At 39.3% G+C, this 19,984-nt stretch overlaps 6 protein-coding genes across 6 annotated transcripts; 5 read left to right on the top strand and 1 right to left on the bottom strand.

Moving 5' to 3' along the window:
• Positions 1–2,269: 2,269 nt before the first annotated feature.
• Positions 2,270–4,146, bottom strand: MELLADRAFT_95390 (uncharacterized protein; the record flags this gene model as incomplete). Its single annotated transcript, XM_007417873.1, has 2 exons — positions 2,270–4,029; positions 4,077–4,146. 2 exons carry the CDS (start codon positions 4,144–4,146, stop codon positions 2,270–2,272), a joined length of 1,830 nt encoding a protein of 609 aa, XP_007417935.1.
• A 2,466-nt stretch (positions 4,147–6,612) lies between these two features.
• On the top strand, positions 6,613–7,281 carry MELLADRAFT_40640 (uncharacterized protein; the record flags this gene model as incomplete). Its single annotated transcript, XM_007417840.1, has 4 exons — positions 6,613–6,801; positions 6,876–6,980; positions 7,083–7,160; positions 7,252–7,281. The coding sequence occupies 4 exons, from the start codon at positions 6,613–6,615 to the stop codon at positions 7,279–7,281; spliced, it is 402 nt and encodes a 133-aa protein (XP_007417902.1).
• Positions 7,282–8,717: 1,436 nt separating this feature from the next.
• MELLADRAFT_124495 (L-ornithine-N-5-monooxygenase-like protein) lies at positions 8,718–11,055 on the top strand (the record flags this gene model as incomplete). Its single annotated transcript, XM_007417910.1, has 5 exons — positions 8,718–9,122; positions 9,291–9,316; positions 9,429–10,335; positions 10,420–10,898; positions 10,977–11,055. 5 exons carry the CDS (start codon positions 8,880–8,882, stop codon positions 11,053–11,055), a joined length of 1,734 nt encoding a protein of 577 aa, XP_007417972.1.
• Positions 11,056–12,894: 1,839 nt separating this feature from the next.
• On the top strand, positions 12,895–13,821 carry MELLADRAFT_95386 (uncharacterized protein; the record flags this gene model as incomplete). Its single annotated transcript, XM_007417872.1, has 3 exons — positions 12,895–13,302; positions 13,374–13,653; positions 13,730–13,821. The coding sequence occupies 3 exons, from the start codon at positions 12,895–12,897 to the stop codon at positions 13,819–13,821; spliced, it is 780 nt and encodes a 259-aa protein (XP_007417934.1).
• A 1,986-nt stretch (positions 13,822–15,807) lies between these two features.
• Positions 15,808–16,652, top strand: MELLADRAFT_69023 (uncharacterized protein; the record flags this gene model as incomplete). The annotated part of the gene is made up of 3 exons (XM_007417849.1): positions 15,808–16,234; positions 16,314–16,440; positions 16,469–16,652. 3 exons carry the CDS (start codon positions 15,808–15,810, stop codon positions 16,650–16,652), a joined length of 738 nt encoding a protein of 245 aa, XP_007417911.1.
• Positions 16,653–19,565: 2,913 nt separating this feature from the next.
• MELLADRAFT_69022 (uncharacterized protein) lies at positions 19,566–19,903 on the top strand (the record flags this gene model as incomplete). Its single annotated transcript, XM_007417848.1, has 1 exon — positions 19,566–19,903. A coding segment is annotated over one exon (338 nt), but the record flags the coding sequence as incomplete, so codon positions are not given.
• Positions 19,904–19,984: the final 81 nt, after the last annotated feature.

Genomic DNA, 19,984 nt, shown 5'->3' with positions numbered 1-19,984 from the left:
GTTCCCTCTTGATAAAACAATTCCGGAACGACGATGATTTTGGATTTTAGCTGTACAGGCTCAAATATATAAAAGTGCCCTTGTGGTAAATTGATCATCTGAACACGAAGATCTCTGTCGAGCTCCTCCCTCCATCTCTTTGACTGTGCCAGGCGATCGACTTGGGAATTGACACTTGGCAATTTGGGTATGAATTGTAAGTGTTCAGCGACGTAAGGATTTGCTAACTCCTACAGACAGGACAGCCTTTTGTTAGTTTCCAGCAAAGGCTATTGGCTATTGGGCAATATACTCATGAAAAGTTCAGCAGCTTACTTGTGATATTATTTGCTCAACTTTCAGTCGAAAAGTGGGTTTGCCCAAAGGGCTGAGACTTTCAGAAACATCGAAACTGTATGTTGCCTTCAGCCTTTGGCGAAGGTTACGAATGCTTTTGTAGCCAGACAGTTTGACTCCCAGCAGACCAACATACAAACGCACTCGTTCGTATTGACGTTGTGACATTGTTGTCCGAGTGGATCCTATGATCAATAACCCCACAAGTTGCTGGAAAATCGCAGTTCAGTCAGTTATATGATAGTGAACAGATGATGTAGCAGCGACCCACTGACTTCCAAACTGGAGAAGGGAGCCCAGGGCGACTCGTCATCATTCTGATCCAGCAGAGGGTCAATTTCTGAAATCGCAGGATCCGAATTCTCGCTGCTAAGACTGTGATCTTCTTCATCCTCAGAGTCTTGTTCTAAAACATGATCAATATTGTTGATGATATTATCGAAAACACCTGATTGATCTTGAGTCCAGAGGTCAATCAGTGTGCGTTGCCGCTGATTGAAGTCTCGCGCGTCTTCGTTGTTATCATCCAAATGCACTGGAGTCGTGATCATTGGACTGCCAATGAGACTGCCAGGGTCATTGTCCGAGTCTGACTTTGATGATGAAGCAGTTGCTTCTTCATCAACAGATGTGGATGCTGGGGTCGATCCTCGAGTGGCTTGCCATTGTTGAAGCGCCTCGTAATGGCTGTTATTTTGACAGTGTCTCCGAATTGATGCGAGCTTGATGTTTCGGGATCCAGCGCAAGCAAGGCATGAATAAATGCCTTGCTGACCTTGGACTTCGTTAAAGCCTGGCAGATCCAAGCTGAATGTCAGCACTCCGGATTGATGGTTGTTTCTTGAAAGATCGGTTTACATGTAGGTATCTCGGGCTGGGCCATGTTGAGGTTTGATGGATGGAAACGACGATGAAAGGAGGAAATCAAAAATCTTCCATTGATCAAAGGGAAAAAGGAACACATCCTTTGATCATGGGTACCAAACCGGTGTTCAACAGCTTACATCCGTGGTTATCAACGGGTATTGTGAGACAGGTTGATCATCCGTGGTGGTCTTCCGCGGTTTTGCAACAAGTTGCTGAGGTACGGTTGATCAACTCCCCCTTTTGGTTGAGAAACCGTACATCAGCAACTTGTTGCGAAACCGCGGAAGACCCGGGGCCAAACCGAAGACCCCACGGGTCTTCAGCAGTTTGCTCTTGAACCCCCCCATAAACGGTTTCTCAACCAAAAGGGGGGTTCGTGGTGTAAGGAAAAACAATACTTTTGATCTTTTCAAGCCTTAGCTGCTCTTCTTAAAGCTCATCAAGCCTATAGTGCAGTTTCACAACCCTTAAGTTCACCCTTCTTACCATCATACACACCCCTTGACTGAACTAGAGAGATTGAAATAATCCTATGGATGTCTATCTTGGTGGCATGGATAGACAGGCAGCAGCCATAATTCACAAGTAGTATAATCATATGTTGAGCTGTTATGAAAAACATGCCAAAAAGATATGTCTGGCTTTGGGGGAAATGGGCTGCTAACCAGACTAACAGAGATAGGGAAACACAAGGCTCTCTTAAACAATTGAATGTAGTCTGATTTGGTTGAAATAAGAACCTAAATCAATCATCAATCACCATCATTCACAGTGCTCTACAATTACAGGGTTACATCATTGATTCATAGGATACTTGTAGATGTCACAAGTCATTCACAGCATGTTAGCAAGATCACAGTCAAGGTGCACTTGGGGAATCTTTAAGGAAAAGACAAAAAAGAAGAAAGGGTACAACAAGTTTCACTATCAAGTCAAGACGGAAGTAGGTAGAAATCACCACATCTGGAGCTTTTGGTGTCTGAGAATGCTTACACACTCTTGGTATCCAGATTTCCCTTGACACCCTATGGACACTTTTACAACTTCAGAGAACATACCAGTCTCATTAAGCTGCATACTTATTCACAATCTCTTGAAATCTGTTGATGACCAAGTAAAAATTCATGTCACTGATAGAATAGTGAACATTTTTCTCCCGGGCATTGGGTTTGACAAAGCTCACAAGTTCCGGGCCCCTTTGGCTCGGAATCTCCCCTGTTGTATAACGTGCAGCACCTGTGATCCCCTTGATATAGTCTTTGCTTGTTGTTATTACCGCATGCAGGTCAGCTGAGGGAGCTTGCCACTCAACAGGGTTTTTCCATACTACCCATAATTTGAATAAAGACATCATCTTATCGCCACTCCATGTGAGAGCTCTGGGAGAATTGGAAGAGTGCGGGGTGTCTGCCACAGCGCTGCCAAGATACCTAAGTAGGTATCTAAGAGTAGCTGCACCACGATGTTCAGGCTCTTGAATGTTAAGATAAGCCCATAGCTGTCTAAAATCCAAATCCCAGTCTTTCCATTTTGAATTTGCGACATTTTCCCCAGCATGAGCCATTATCTTGAGGAATCTGGTATCTGAGCTGGTGGACACGACTTTTTCTAGATTTTGTAACCCTTTTTCTGCGTATATTTTACTTCCTCCTGCGCCATTGCCATGTTTGGCATCATGAATAGTTCGCATTCCTTTTGTCTTGGCAGTCCCTCCACCCACACCTAAAAAGTCAACTTGGGTTTGCAACAATTTGTTCATCGCAGTGATTTGTCTATTTGAATTGAAGGTTGATTCGTAGCGTACACCATGTTCACCATTTGAGTAGGCCCATGGACTTGACATCGTGACCCCTATCTTCTTTGCTCTAGCTGCCTTTTGGTTAATCACGTGGGCAACAGCCGCTGGGCAAGTGAGCACAGAAATTGCAGTATATTCCGAATCGTCAATAAGCTTTCCTAGAGCCGTGATACCCTCTGCGAACTCGGGATGATCCATCCAATTTTCATCTTCTTTCAGCTCATTTTCAAGCACTTTGGATTTCTCAATTAATTCTTGACGATAAGACTTTTCAATGTAACCCAATCCTTCGACCTCATCATAGGCAGCTCTTTGCTTTCCAGGCGGATATGGATTGGCGAAGCCTCTATAGACCTTTGGACGCTCATCGGGGGCAATTTCAAGTTTCTCGCAAATAGCCGTGACAAATTCTTGGACGGCCTGGAAGCGAAGGTCGGGATAACCACCATAGGTGATGATGACCTTTGGGATATGTCCATCTTCCAAAGTCATCCAAAGATACGCCAAATCGTCACCCTCATTATCAAGGATGACAGCATAATTTCCTTTTTTAACTGCGTCGGCATATTTTGCTGCAATACTGAGGGCTCCATTGCGTTCTAACTTCACATCTTCAATGATTTTGTTGATATTGTCTTTGGTTAATTTTGTACTGGTTCGCCATGATTCAAGTTGTACAGCGTTCTTGACATCCTCTGGCACCTGCACCTTTGAGTCATCCATTGTGGACTTCGACTTGACATCAGATTGATCATGTGTACTAGATGCAGCAAGCTCTTCATACAAGCGACGCTTGGAATCTCGAAAGATGCGAAGTTCCTCAGCTTTAGGTGAAGACTTCAGGTGATTCATAAGATTTGCGGAGTTCGCATCGTTGTGCATTGGGTTTCTCATTTTTGCCTCATACTGCCATACTTCTGCGTCGGTTATTGATCGGTCATGCATACGTTTCTTTAGGGAGAAGTGTCCAACACCCATGACCTCATCATTTTCTTGATCAAGACGAAGGAAGGTGATCAGCTCGACGTCTAACATGGAATGTTCGATTTTTTACACTTTGGCGAGAAAGACTAACGTGTGGCAAGTATTACCGCAATAATGGCAGGGATGGCTGATGCCAAGAAGGATTTAACGTTGTGCTTCATATTTCTCAATAAGAAAATAGAAATAGGATAAGCAACAAGAATCGTTTATTTTCTATTTGATGTGTATTGAAAGTGAGGAAATTGAGCAGCTGCAATCGGGATATCGGGAATTTGTATAAACTATCAAGACAATTTGAGCTCTGAACTGCCGTTGGGGTCTGCAGATAAATGAACGAAGAGATGGCCAAAGGGGATATTTGAACGATAGACTGCGCTCTTTTATAACCTCTCTTGATACAAACTGCTCAAAAAATGTCTTATGGTGATCGAGCTTCAGCAATCCAAGCCTCCCCCTCCGCAGCTCTTGAAAAAGGTGGCCGCAGTGCAACGTCACATGTGTTATGAGACGATCTCTCAATCTTTACCTCAAGGTCCACTCAGGAGTTCGATTACAAAGAGATGCTATTTACGTCATCAAATTCTATCTGATGATTTGATTCAAATTGTTATTAGTTCAAAGAGTCTTTGAGTTCGCCATCAACACAGAATCTCTGACTCATCATGATTAAAACAAGATTGCTTTTGATCTGATGCGCGTGCAACGGGTTCATATTTATTGCTAGCAATCTGCGCTGCATAGCCTCATTAGGCACGCAGATGCCCGTAGCTTGTATGATCTGAATCATGGTGATCTAATCATTGGGCCGTGCAAGGAAAGGCGTCGCCTGGTTCATACGTAGACTAGAACAAAGGCCCAACCTCATCCTGCAATTTGAATGACATACTGGAATCTTATTTTCAACTGAGAGCAGGAATGTCGCTCAGATCGATACTTTGAAAACACGTTACCGGACTCTATCCGTCGGCGTCAGCCGAGCTGCCGATGCGACACAATGGTAATGTGTCTTGACGAGAGGAGTTTGAGTTTTGACTTTCTCCATCTATAGTTACATATAAAGAATCGACAGGTGCCAAGATCATATAGTCAAAGCTGGATCTTATCTTTTCTTTGAATAAGGTCTTCCATCAATGAACCATCAACATATTTGCACAGCTTTGATACTGGATGCGATGGAAGTTCTGGTCGAAGGATTTAAAATCCTCATATTTCTACACATATAATTTGAGATCAAATGTCTGACTTGCTCGGGACGATGAGGTCAGATACGCTCAAACGGTAACATCCGGAGGCAAGCGTAGAGACTTGGCAGCGCTGGAGAGTTGATGAGGTATGTATCTGAAAGTACCGCGTATTATGTATGTGAAAACCGAGCACGTGGTTGCAATTGAGACAAAGAGTTCTAACCTTCCTTCATTGATTCTTTCTTTTTTTTGTTATTTTTACCAGAGTCCACAACAAAATCCAAGTGAGAAAAAGAACTCAGTCAGGTTGAATTTGAAAGACATCAAAGGCCATTTCAGCAAGCTGAACCCAAGTAACATATGCCTTCTATCTTTTTGAAGCCTTTTTTGGTGTCCAGTTCTACTATTTGTTTTCAAGAATGATCAGTTTTGCCAGAATATTCAAGAAACTCTGGATTCACTTTTCCTTACATACACCATGAGGCTATCAGACTATCCAAGATTTTTGGGAGCTATACTTTCTACTTGATCATTTTCATCTTATGTTTTCCAGATCAAGTGTTAATAGAATTCTCCAAAAAACTATTGTTATTTTTACAGCGCAACCAACACTTTGAGCATTGCTATGTATCTTGAGTCATTTGAACTGTGGACATATTAATTTACCTAAGACCTCCGAGGACCACATTTTATCTATTATCAGGACAACCCAGTGATAACTTTCATGAGTTCCTCTTGAGACCAATGCGGATCAAATTATAAACCTTCACTTTGATGGGTCCAGGGAGCCGATGAATGTGATCCGCTATTCAGATTTTCTTCTCGAAAGGTAGAAATCCCAACGCTCTCATCACCTTGAACTTTAGGTCTGACGAATTTCGCGAGTCATACGCCTGCATCCTTGACAGGGAAAACTTTGGAAGCGTAACCGGTAGCGCTTGTGATCCCCTTCAAGACCGATATGCACTTGGATAGTACTTATCCACACTTTGAATAATTTTGAAAAGTCAATAATCGGTCTATTTTACATCCAGGGTGGAACTTGCAAGTTGAGACTCAAAACTTCAAATAGTCTTCCACGGTCCCGACCCGCGCCCCTTCAAAAAGAGCGATCGGTTTTAATCACGTGTTTTTATCTCCGTTAAGTTAGGTTTTAACTTGTTACTTGACGCATACATGCAGCTTAATGAAAAAGTTTAGAGCTTGGTTTTACCAAATTGAAATCACCCATCAACTTCTCAAAAGCAAACACTCAATACCAGCAAACCATCAGATTCATCAATTCTAGTCAAGAAACCTGAAGAACGAGAAAAAGATATTCTGAACCAGAAAACGAACAAACGAAACAAAATCAAACGAAACAAAATCAAAATAAAAAACAGCAACAAAACCAACAAATCGTAAATTAAACCGATCAAATAAGAAAAAAAAGAAGAAAAGAAAATGGTCCGATTAATAACCCATAACCTACTATCATGTAACTCAAGAACCTGTTCAACCCCCACAAACTTTCCCTTAAAGTTTCAATCAATAACCAAACTAGAAACCATTCCATCAAATTTCAATAAAGAATTCTTGATGGGATTTTTACCTAAACTTGATTTTAATGCTTTACTTGAAGCTAGTAGATCAGTTAAGTTAACCTCAACTATGTTCCTTCAAAAAAAAAATCCATTCAAAACTAATTTTTTTTGGTTTTTTTGCAGTTAGGTGATGATCGGTTACCTGATTCTATACCTGATCAACAAATCGAAGATCCTAATTCAATACCTGATGAGATTTGGTTAGCATTACACCATGCATTACTTGAAGTAAGTGAAATCTTTTAAGATTTTAAGAAATCTCTGAAATCAAATCATCATCACTTATTGACTTTGATTTTGATTTTCGTCAAAAAAAAACGATTCCTTTAGATTCATGTACAGGAAGGACAAATGGTTTGTCCATCTTGTTCACATATCTTTGTAATTAAAGATGGAATACCTAATATGGTAAAGTACTTTTCTCTACTTCTTTTTCTGGTTAAGAAAACATCATGTATTGATTTATGAATTTGGGTTTCTGGATTAAACTATTATATAGTTGTTAGCTGAACATGAAATTCATCGATGATTTTCTTAAACCTCGGTTTCTTGATCAATTATACTTTACTTATCTACCAAGTCTTTTCAAAATTGGTGACTTTGAATGGTCATTTGAACTTGTTTTTGATTGGATGTTAATCAATACGTACACAACAAATTTCAAGAACCAGTCATACATTGAAGCTAAGTTTATCAAGATATAAATTCAATGGTATAAATTCAAACAACCTATTATAAACCTTTTCATTTCCTGTTTTCTTTTTGATATCATACAAAGGTTCAGGTTACGAATCATCTCTTCATATATCCTTTTTTTGGTCTTATCTATACTATCATTTTTGAAAGAAAAAGAACAAAAACCAAGGAAAAATATCGATAATGAAATCGTATGATTTTATTTTATCAAAAGAAACATGTGATGATTTTTTTTTGATGGATCAAATTTGATTTTTTGAATTATGCTCTAGGAGGTTTAAATACAAAATCCTTTGTGATTATTTAATCACTTGTGTGTGTGTGTTCGCGATTGATTTTTTGGAGATGTTTATCAACAGAATCCAAGTCAAAGAAATATTTTCAAAAGTTGATATTATTTTGAACGTGTCTCTTATCATCAAACCACGTTTTTCCTCATACAAAATAGAGTTTATATATAGTGTTTTGATAGTATGTATGAGTTAGCTGAACGTTTTTTATCTTGAATCAAACCTAAAATGATGAATCTATCAAACAAAAGTCATCCAAGTCTGAATGGAAGGGATCATACATATCCTTTAGCTCTGTAACACAAGCCCGGGCCCGGAAAAAGTATATACGTTAAAAAGGTATCCCCTTTTTCCTATCAAAAAAAAATCAAAAGCTGGAATTCAATCCGATTGTGTTGATTCTTTACAAACCCCTTTTGATGATCTGAACTTAAAGTTTTCATATATCTATGTATCAAATTCATACGCTTGAGTCATATGATCCGATGTTCAAGGAGATCTTTGATAAGATACAATATGGAGTTTAGTTGATTGTTCTTAGACACGTTGGTTGAAGAAATTAGATTAGATAGGAAGTGAAACCCCCCAAAAAAAGAAAGGGTAAACTGATCTTTTAAAGGTTTAAAACAAGAAAATTCATTTTGGAAAACACCATTTCAATCAAAAATGAAACTCTCGTTAAAATCATTATCTTGAACAACACAAGTTTTATAAGTTTTTTTTGGGGAAATCTTCACTTAAGAATCTGGCTTTCCTTGAAAGAGACAGAGAGAGAAAAGCTTCATTCCAAATCAAATCGAATTTCAGCTTTCATTATAAAAGTTTAATGAATTTCTTTGTGTTTCTACAAATTTTGCTTTAAATGATAAACTTGACTGAATCTATACTCCGCAGTTTAATTGTAAAAAAGGAACAAAATCAAAATTGTATTTTTCAAATTGGATGAAAAAAATATCCGACAAGTTTTTGTTTTTATTTTGATATGATTTGTAAGCGGATTGAAGAAAAAAAGCTACATATAAAAAATTTCAACGGGTGGTTTTTTTTCTGTCTTACCACCATTTCTTTTTCTCAATCCAAACCTCATCAATCCAACTTATTTCCCAAAGTTTTTTTCATTCACATTTAAGAGAAAGAAGAAATGGATCTATCAAAGAAATCATCAAGAATCATTGAAGATGAAACCATTTATGATATTTTAGGAATTGGATTTGGACCTTCAAACTTATCAATCAGTGTAGTTTTAGCCGAAATGAATTTAAATTTAAATTTACAAATCTCAAGTCATTCTCAAGATGATCGTATTAAGAAGAATCCAAAAAGAATCATTAGATCATGTTTTTTAGAATCTCATGATCGATTTCGATGGCATCCAGGAATGATGGTTTGTGAATTTCTTTTGTTTTTGGTTGGGTGGTGGTGAGTTGAAATTGGAATGGATTTGTTTCAACTGTTTGATCTGATCTGATCTGATCACTCACTCACTTCTTTTCCTTTTGGATACTTTACTTGATTCTAACTTGATTTCTTTTTTGTTTTTACTTCTGATTAGATTCCTGGTAGTCGAATGCAAATCTCGTTAAGTTTCAATCTTCATTTCTTTCCCCCCCAAACCTCCATTCAACAATCAAGTTTCTAACTCTTCAAATTGCATTCTTGGATTGGTTTGGAATAATCTTTTGGATTTTAGATTTTTAAAAGACCTAGCTACTTTTCGTAATCCAAGTTCACCATTTACTTTTTTACAATACTTACATTCACATAACCGATTAGCAAGTTTCGTAAACCGATCAACATTCACACCGACCCGACGAGAGTTTTCAGATTATTTAACATGGACATCAAATCAAGTGATCGATCAAACCAATTCACCTACCAATGTGTTTGTTAAATACGATCAAAGAGTTATCAATGTAGAACCGATTCCAAACCAAACTGGTGATATCATCTTACTGAAAATCATCTCAATCTCATCCAATGGACAACTTTATTCTAATCTGTGTCAAAACTTAATTATCTCAACGGGTGGAAACGCTTTGATTCCTTTACCTTTTCCTCAATCTCATCATCATCGGATCATTCATACTTCTCAATACTTGGAAAGAATCGATCAAGTTCTATCAGATTTACTCACTTCTTTAAATTCAAATCCAAGTTCATCATCTAATTTGATGTCAAGTTTAGATTCACTTCGTCCTACTTCCGATTCATCCGATTCAGATCGATCCAATTCATCAAGACCCTTATCCGATTCTTCACCCACCACACCAGACCATGAACCGAACCTACACGAACCTCCTAGCAAACTCAAAATAGCCGTCATAGGAGCTGGACAAAGTGCTACTGAAACCTTACTAGATACCTTTCATAAATTAAACCAACTTGATGTTCGATCTGAAATCGATTTAGTGATTCGAAAAGGACATTTGTATCCTTCTGATGATTCAGCTTTTTCAAATGAAATCTTTGATCCTATCTCAACTCAAACCTTTTATGAATTAGGTCAAAAAGGTAAACTAAACTCTGCAAGAGAAATCGTTTTGAACCAATCTAAGGCTACAAACTATGGGGTTGTGAATCCTGAAACTCTAAAATCGGTAAGACTCTGCCTCACTCTTTGATTCCTAGAATCCATTCTTGAAACAACTAATCTTTGGTTTGGTTTGGTGTGGATGATCAAGTTGTATGAAACGATTTATGCACAAAAAGTTGAAGAAGATATCGAATTCCAAGGAAGAAACTTAAACAGTTCATCTAAAATCAAAATCATTAATCATTCCATCATCAAAGAAATCGAAGATTCATCTCCATTAATAGTGACCATCGAAAACGTCTTAACAGGAGAAAGATGTCAAAAAACTTATGATGCGATTATACTAGGTACAGGTTACAAACGAGAAAGTTGGAAAGAAATCTTATTTAATCCAACTTCATCTCAACCTCAAAGCAAAAACTTATCAAACTTATTTATAAATCATCAGTCTAATCAATCTATTAAGAATCTCATCAACTCATTTCAAATCTCGCGTCATTATAGATTACTTTTACCTCTTGAATTTCAAGATCAAGAAAGAAATCATGATCATCGTTTCTTTCGTCCAACGGTTTGGCTTCAGGGTTGTAATGAATCGACTCATGGAATTGGTGATAGTCTTTTAAGGTATTCTAAGATTTTGATTTTTTTTTCTTCAAAATTCGATTCGTTGACTGATATTGATTTTTCGATTTCGATTTTTAGTGTTTTGGCCGTCAGATCTGGTGAGGTTGTGGATGGGATTCTTAATGAAGGTTGGTTTGGAAACGAAAAAAAATCATAAATGAGGGTTTGTTGCTTGGTTTGAGAGAGGTTTTGTTTAATTATATCTTCTTTAGTTAAAGTATCTTATATATCAACGTAATGGGAGTTTTTCATCTTGATTGGAATTGGTTTAATAATCAATATGTTTTTGCAGAACAAGAAGTAAAAAAAATACACTTGATGATTTTGTATGTTGTACATATACCCGTTGAAATTACACCTGTGCGCCTTCAATTTAACCTAACCTATCCGACGTAAAAAGAATCGGTCCCGACCTAGCGGGTCCGCAAATCCCTTCTAGATTTATCTAGATACATAGATACATCTCTGGTGACCTCGAAATTTGGCTAAGTTCCCTTTCTGCTCACCAACAGGAGACCACCCCCCTGGCACAAGTCCCACCCTTCTCACCCCCTTTTCACCACCCTCTCACCACCCTCTCACCACCTTTCCACCACCCTCTCACCACCCTCTCACCACCTTTTCACCACCCTCTCACCCCCTTTTCACCACCCTCTCACACCCTTTTCACCACCCTCTCACCCCCTTTTCACCTCCCTTTCACCACCTCTTGTTGTCCCCTCTCACCGCTGTCTCACCACTCTTTCACCACCCTTTCACCCCTTTTCCACCACCCTTTCACGAGCTTCATATTTCATAAATACTTGCATTAGGTCAGGTCTTCCTTTACTGAAGTGACGGACCTCACTCGTACCCTTCACCACCTTGATAATCCACCATTTTCACGTATCTCAATTCCCAGACATGCCATACAGCACTCGAGCAACATCCGGTGGTTGTGGAGGTGGTCGTGTTGGATCAAGCACCCGCATCCGACATGAATCCCAGTCTTCTCCTCACCGTTCCGATTCTTTCGAAGACGAAGATGAAGACTCCGACGAAGAAGACCCTTCAATACCAGCAACCATTGTTAAGAAGCGCAAACGGAAGACACCAACCATTCTTCCCACAATCCACAACTACCACGAACTTGGCCTTGAATGGGGCCAAGTACGTGCTGACAGGATCCTTGCTCGTCAACCTCACCTCAAGACCCGGACACCTGCAACGTCTCTCTTTGAAGCTCAATACAACTTAGACAAAACGATGCTCTGTGTAGCCGAGGGAATCAGCCAATCAACACTCAATGCTTCGCTGTAAGTTTGTCCCTTCTGTCAAGCCCTAGTGCGTATGATAATACGCCAATCTTCCTCAGTGAACTGGTAGTATTTATTACATCAATGACAACAAAAACTAACCTTGGTAGAAGCCAGCAATCAGGCTACAATACGTCTAATGGTTCTGAGCACCGTGACAAAAGGTAACACACCTATAAAGGTGATAACAAATAGTGCGTATGATAATCTAAACAACATGATAGAGTGAGTTATCTGCACTACATTTAACAAAGATGTGATGTAATAAAATGGGAAAGAGCTTACACGCCAATCTTCCTCAGTGAACTGGTGAGGAAGAGAGGCGTGTGCGGAGTGTGTGATCTAATCTAGATGTGATATAGTGATGAGATTTAGTTAGGTTAGAAATCTTGATGAATTAGGTCTGAGTTTGAAGAATTAAGTTTTGTATTCAATTATAATTGAGTTTGATTTAATGTAGTTTGAGTTGAAGATAAGATAATTTGATATGATGTAGTTTGAGTTGGAAATAACATAGTTTGATGTGTTTGAAACTATACTTCGTATTCCAAAAGAAGGGCCGCTTGCTCGCGAACCTAATGGATATACCAACTATCAGACTTACAGCGTAGTTAGTACCACCACACCAAGTAAGTAACTTTCACCCGTCGTCGCATTCTCATATAATAAGCTCCAGCATCCCATTTTATAACGAGTGATCAATGACAATCAAAACCTTTTATTCTTGTACAGTGCCACCCAAAGGTCAATCAAACGGGTTCAAGCAGCGCAATCGCATTGTTGGCAACGCTTGGACATCGTACAGCGAGGAGGAGAAGGATATCTTTTATCCTAGGTTATTTGAAAACCTCATACAGGCTCTTGTCAAAGACGGTGACCCTATTATCACACCAGCACTTACAGCATCTGACCAGACCGAACCGACCGAAGCAACTACAGATGCACTTACTGAAGCCGAAAAGAATCAATATTTGCCTATATTCAACAGGCTGGTCAACAAAAAGTCCGTGGCGCGCGACTTCAAGCACGGCCGTCTCTGCAGGCACAGCAGAAAGGGCCATCAGTTGGAAAAAGTTGGAATTGATGAGATTAAGAAATTGGTTGAACAAGTAAGTATTTTCTCTTCTTCCATGATTGAATTGAATGATAATCTCCATTTTCAAAAACTCCTCCTCAACAGCTTCATATCATCAACAGTAAATTCCATTTTCATTTTCACCTCCTAGTTGCTGCTTGGAATCCAAATACATCTCAGACTCGTGCCCTATATCAAGAGGAGTTCACATCATGCGAACGTTGGGCTGTACATGCGCGCAAGGAGCTACACCTTCTTGAACGATTTGCTGTCGAGTGTACACAAGCACCTCCAAAGAGTCAAAAAAATGCAAAACAGGCCGAGTACTCAAAACATCAAGCTTCTTTGAGAAAAGAGCTCAACACATCCCTGAATGATTTGATACGTGAGTTTATGCCCTCTACCATAGACCAAAAGTGTCCTGTCTGATACACCCCATGGTTCATATGCTTCCTCCTCAGACGCCCATCTTCCAGGAGGCCACCAAATCAAGTCGGATGCCCATCCACAAGGCCCAAATCCTCACTTGATCTTACAAGGAAGAAAGTTTTGAGGGGACATAGAACTCGCAGTGCAGCGTTTACCTGATTCACAAGTAACTGACGCAATGCTATCGAAGGGTTCACGTGCAGGACAACTACCCGACCATCAAGTCAAGATATGGATAGACGATATCAAAGCTAAAAGGTACTTGATAGTCAAAGCTGCAGATCTAGTTACTCCTCGATCAGATTTGGACCAAAGCCGCAGCGATGTTTAATTGCTCTGTTTGATTTAACGGTATTAACGTTTTATATTTAATCACCCCATCTCATTATATCGTCATGTTCTTTAACTATTAACTTGTAATTCCAATCTAAACTTTGTTTTGTTTCCAACCTTCAAAAGTGTTGTTTCCTGTTGTTTCCTGTTGTTTCCCTGTCTCAAACTTTCATTTCGTGTCTCCATAGTATTATGTGGCTTGCTTTCAATACAAACCGAAGTCGGTCGGTCAAAATTTCAACTAGAACAATCTCACCTTGTCACGATTGACATATCACGAGTACCACTCACTTCCTGACATTCAGTTCAATCAAGAAAGCGAAGCACCTGAGCTGAAGCTTCACGATGTTGAACCTCTATATCACAAAAATGACATACATAGAGAGCTAGATGTACATATGAATGGTTCAATTTAGACCAAATGTTTTCCCAACTCAAATGGTTCAAACCTGTTCACACTTCAAACAAAGTTGTCTCCAACCAATTATATTGAGTTGCTTTAGCTTACTATCCTTTTAGTTTCACTCTGGTCGAAACGTCAATCTTTAATTCTGCAAAAGTGAGTCTTCTTTAGTTCCAAGCTTCGAAGCCAAATTCAAATCTGATTCTCCTTTCATCCGCAACCGAGGTCTCAAATGAGTGTGACGTTCACTGAATTTACCCTCTTTATCAATTCATTTGCGGAAGAGCAAATGATCATGTTACGTTATTGATTCATTGGTTTTGGAATGTATTGTATCCTAATTAAAATTAATGTCAAAATGATTAAAAATGCTGTGTTAATGCATAAAAATGCACCATTAATGCGGAAAAATGCAGCATCAATGCAGTAAAATGCAGTGTTAATGCACACACAAAATGAATTCAGAATTCCACCTTTTTCAATTTTGTTTGTCCTTCAGGTCAATCATTTTTCACTTGGGAAAAATACTACATCTGCCCAGTGTTACGTTATTGATTCATTGGTTTTGGAATGTATTGTATCCTATTTGATTGAATCAATAGTATCAAATATCAGCATTGTTATACAGCTGTGAGCTGTATCGGTTGATGATTCAGAGCTGTGTGACTACATACAACCCACCCGTCAATAACTTTGGACGTCAACAAGTTCTCAGGATGAGCCCCGACCCCCGAATGCCGGGGACTGGGCTGCCCGGCCCACCGACTTTTTTTCAAAAGTCAGAACGAGGACCGACCCCGGTATTCCCCGAGCTTTTTCTGGCTCATAGGTCAAGCCCGGCTCCCGTACCCTGACCCCCGACGAACTACCAAATCCCCGGGAAATTACGGGGATCCCCGAGTCCCCGGCTATTTCCGGCAGAAACCGCTGAGCACAACCTCTCCCAAGCGTGTATTTATCCGCTTTTTACAGCTTGATTTTTCCTCGGGTTCCCCGAGGAGAGTCACTTTCTTTTGACTCTCAGAACGATTCCCGGGCCCGATAATCCCCGCGGTTCTGCGACCCTTCGAAGGCCAGAACGACCCCCCGACCCGACGGGCTGTCCCGCAACCCACCCGTCAATAACTTTGGACGTCAATAACTTTGGACGTCAACAACATCGACATTAACCATCAACAACATCATTCATCTACTTACCCCTTCCGAACAAACACCAAACCACAAACACCGAACCTTTTGACTTGATTCTCTGACGGCTCTACTCCCCTTCCTCACTATTTTCGAAATCAAGGTGTGACTGGTCTCCTTCTTGTGGTCTGAATTCATTTGGCTTTCGCTGATTATGTAGGTTTTAACTTCCTGTTAGAATTGATTATGTCGCCCAATGACAAACCTTCCGATGATGAACTTCTCAGGGGCTCTATCGAAGTCAACAAGATAGACCCGTCCAGGTTTCAAGACGCCATTCCCAAATTGAAACTTCATGGCACCAATTTCCATTCGTGGCTTCACGACCTTTCCAACGCAATTTTGTTGATGCTGAATATCGATGAATACTTGCTAAGGCCAAAACCTGTTATTGATAACATTTGGACAGTATCCATTGATGCAAAGTGCCTTGAGTTAATTCAAATCTTGCTCACAAAGGAGTTTCAAGCGATTGTATCCGACTGCGAGTTCGCCCACAATGCTGTTCACGAACTCCGAATTTACCTTCACACACAAGCATTGGCCAGAGAATCCATCGTTGGTTTACATGACCCGAGCAGCACTGGATTTGGAAGCAGCATTGAACTTGGACGTATGTCAAAAGTGCTACACAGAGTCCAAATCTTGAAACATACCCTCCGAATCGCTGATTCTATTACTCACACTCATAGGTCAGTATGCTTCTATTCAATCGGATACTGAGGAAATCACTGATAGACCGAAGCTTCATCTTAGTCCTTCGAGCACCATTATCGGTTTAACCAATAGACATGCCCTACGGGCCACTTTAGAAGCCATGTGAGTCTTTACATACATCTGATACTAGATATGACACTGGCGACCACGCTACTCACCCAAAACCATCGTGTTCATCAGTACTTCAAATAGGACTTTACCTCATTCCCATCTCTACCTCTTTCCATTCCAGCGGCAAAATCAATAAGCCACAGAATGAGTTTCCATACCACTTACATCAATCGAATGCACAGGCATCAATGACCCAGTTGTGATTTCTTAACGCTACTATTAAGCTCTCTTATGTTGTTCTGTTTGTCTGTTGCTTGTTTTTCATACATCTACTTGTTTTGACACTTCTCAACCCGTCATCCTGGAGTTTTATCTCAGTTGTAATGGTTTTCATATTGAGGTTAAAATCTTCGAATGGGTAATGTAGATTCAGTCAGTTTTGTTTGCCAAAGAAAATCGATTAACATGAAAAATATCATGGTTGGATGTAGATTGGGCTTGAGTGCAGCATACAGATACACAAACTTGAGAAAAACTTGCTATAGGTGCCTTGTGACACGGAAGGTGAAGTTGAAGACAATTTTCATATGGGCTACACTTTTGAGATGGTACAACTAGCTGTTAATGTGTCACTGGAACAAGGGATTCACTTTCTGTTTGTTTCAAATGTATTTCATCTGCTCTCATGCTTTGAAAATGCTAATTAGACAATACTGCTCAGATTGATAGGAAAGGACAAATGTTGAGTATGTGTATTGAAGTTGGAATTAAAGGATCAAGATGGGTAAATGTGATAAGATACCAATAATGAAAGTTGTCCGGCGTATAAGAGAGTAAATTTGGCAAAGAAGCAGTACCCCGATTTGCCCCATCTTGAATGTGTTTGTGTCGTGGTGGTACCTGATCTGGAGAAAATAGTAGCTTCTTGAATATCAAAAGTGATTTTAAAGGGTGAAGATGAGAGTTTTTGAGAAAAGTTCATCAATGAAAAGTGTTCAACATGTAAGAAATCACAGTTCCTAGATGAGCAACACACAATTTTGCCACATCTTCAATGTGTTTTTGTGGCTTTTGTAACTGGTTGGGAGAAAATAGTACCATTTTCAAAATCAAATGTGATTTTAAACATTGAAGATGAGGTATTTTGAGAAAAGTTCATTAATGAAAAGTGTCCAGCGTGCATAAAAGCACATTTATCAAAGGATCAAAACACAATTTCACCACATCTTCAATGTGTTTGTGAAGGGTTTATACTTGAGTGGATCCAAAAAGGTGTTTTTTTGGTATGGAAGTAGAGTTTGCAAGGTGAAGATGAGGGATTTTAAGAAAAGTTCATTAATAAAAAGTGTTCAGCGTGCAGGAATTCACATTTAACAAAGGATCAAAACACATTTTGACCACATCTTCAATGTGTTTGTGTGGTATTTGTACTTGAGCAGGAGATAAATTTACCATTTGTGATGTTGAAATTGCAATTGAAAGGTGAAGATGAGGGATTTTAAGAAAAGTTCAATAATGAAAAGTGTTCAGCGTGCATTAAAGCACATTTAAAAAAGGATCAAAACACATTTTGACCACATCTTCAATGTGTTTGTGCAGTGTTTGTACTTGAGTGGATCCAAAAAGGTGGTTTTTTGGTATGGAAGTAGAATTTGCAAGGTGAAGATGAGGCTTTTTGAGGAAAGTATATCAATGAAAAGTGTCCAGCGTGCATAAAAGCACATTTAACAAAGAAGCAAAACACAATTTAACCACACCTTCAATGTGTTTGTGTGGTATTTGTACTTGAGCAGGAGATAAATTTACCATATGTGATGTTGAAATTGCAATTGAAAGGTGAAGATGAGGGATTTTAAGAAAAGTTCAATAATGAAAAGTGTTCAGCGTGCATTAAAGCACATTTAACAAAGGATCAAAACACATTTTGACCACATCTTCAATGTGTTTGTGCAGTGTTTGTACTTGAGTGGATCAAATCAAGAGTTTTTTTGATATGGAAGTGGAAATTGCAGGGTGAAGATGAGAGTTTTTGGGGAAAACTCATTAATGAAAGATGTCCGGCGTGCATGAAAGTACATTTAAGAAAGGAGGAAAAGACAATCTTACCACATCTTCAAGGAGTTTATGTGGAATCTGTGTTCAATTTTGTATCAAAATCCTTGGGAAAGGTTTTTTCATGAATTCCAAACAAGTCTTCTTGCCTATACTCTTAGTAATTAGACCTCAAAGTTGCCTTAAACACAATGAATATGGGCAAATTGTGTTTGCTCTGTAAATGTGAATTCGGGCACGGTGAGCACTTTTCATTAACGGCCTTGTGTCAAAATACCTTATTTTCACCTTGCAAATTGTAGTTCCATATCCAAAAAGCACCTTTTTGGTTCCACTTAAGTACAAACACTGCACAAACACATTGAAGATGTGGTCAAAATGTGTTTTGATCCTTTGTTAAATGTGAATTCCTGCACGCTGAACACTTTTTATTAATGAACTTTTCTTAAAATTCCTCATCTTCACCTTGCAAACTCTACTTCCATACCAAAAAAAACACCTTTTTGGATCCACTCAAGTACAAACCCTTCACAAACACATTGAAGATGTGGTCAAAATGTGTTTTAATCCTTTGGTAAATGTGCTTTAATGCACGCTGGACACTTTTCATTAATGTACTTTCCTCAAAAAACCTCATCTTCAATGTTTAAAATCACTTTTGCTTTGCAATGTTGTGTGTGAGACATTTTTCCAACGTCATTAATTATTAGCAAACCTGAAAACTACAAACAATTTGTCCCCAAAGTGAACAAACCTGATGACTATGACCATCTAGCTAGGGCTTCAAAACTAGCACCAACTTGCAACTTTTTACATTCCTTAGGCCCCGTTTGGGAGCGGTTATTTTACCGCGGTATTTTCGTAATCACATCAATACCACAGTGGTATGATCTTACCACGTTTGGTACCTTATTTTGCTGCAGTATTGTACCACAGTATTTAGACAATAATCTGACAATACTGTGTAATATAACCATTTGCGTAATAGGCTAGTTTTCCTCTTTGGGTAGCTCGATAGCCCAAAGAGTTAGTGGCTTAGTCTTCAACGCGATTTTAGTCAAGGTATTAAGTCCACAATCAAAAAAGTTGTTCACTTTCGCCCTATTGATCATTTTGTTGTGGCAATGGCTCCAACAAACTTCAATAAACCCTTGAAGAAGATTCGCACCAATCCTAAACCGGTTACTGATCGACAGCTTGCTTTCTTGGCTCAAAAGAAGAGAGACCAGCATCAGACCATCAAATCACAATCTCACTTCATCCGACGCAAGAACGGAGTTAAAACAGGTGAAGGCTCAAACGACGCACCATCACAAGATGCCACCTGGCCAGATGATGGGATGACCAATCCCGGATTTGATGACCTTGAAGATCAATATCGCCAGGGTTATGACCCAGCCCAGGCCACCAACCTAGACGATTACACAGACGAAGATGGTTGGGAAGATGTGGACGAAATGGAGTACGACTCGGAAGACGATGAAATCATTTCCGGCCTTCGGCGCGCGCACTATGATGCCCAGAGACTCAAACACGATACCCC

This window comes from Melampsora larici-populina (genome assembly GCF_000204055.1).
Source record: "Melampsora larici-populina 98AG31 unplaced genomic scaffold MELLAscaffold_80, whole genome shotgun sequence".
In the NCBI taxonomy this organism is placed as follows: Eukaryota; Fungi; Basidiomycota; class Pucciniomycetes; order Pucciniales; family Melampsoraceae; genus Melampsora; species Melampsora laricis-populina.
Note: the sequence above shows the minus strand (reverse complement) of the source record. Positions and strands in the feature narration are given on the sequence as shown.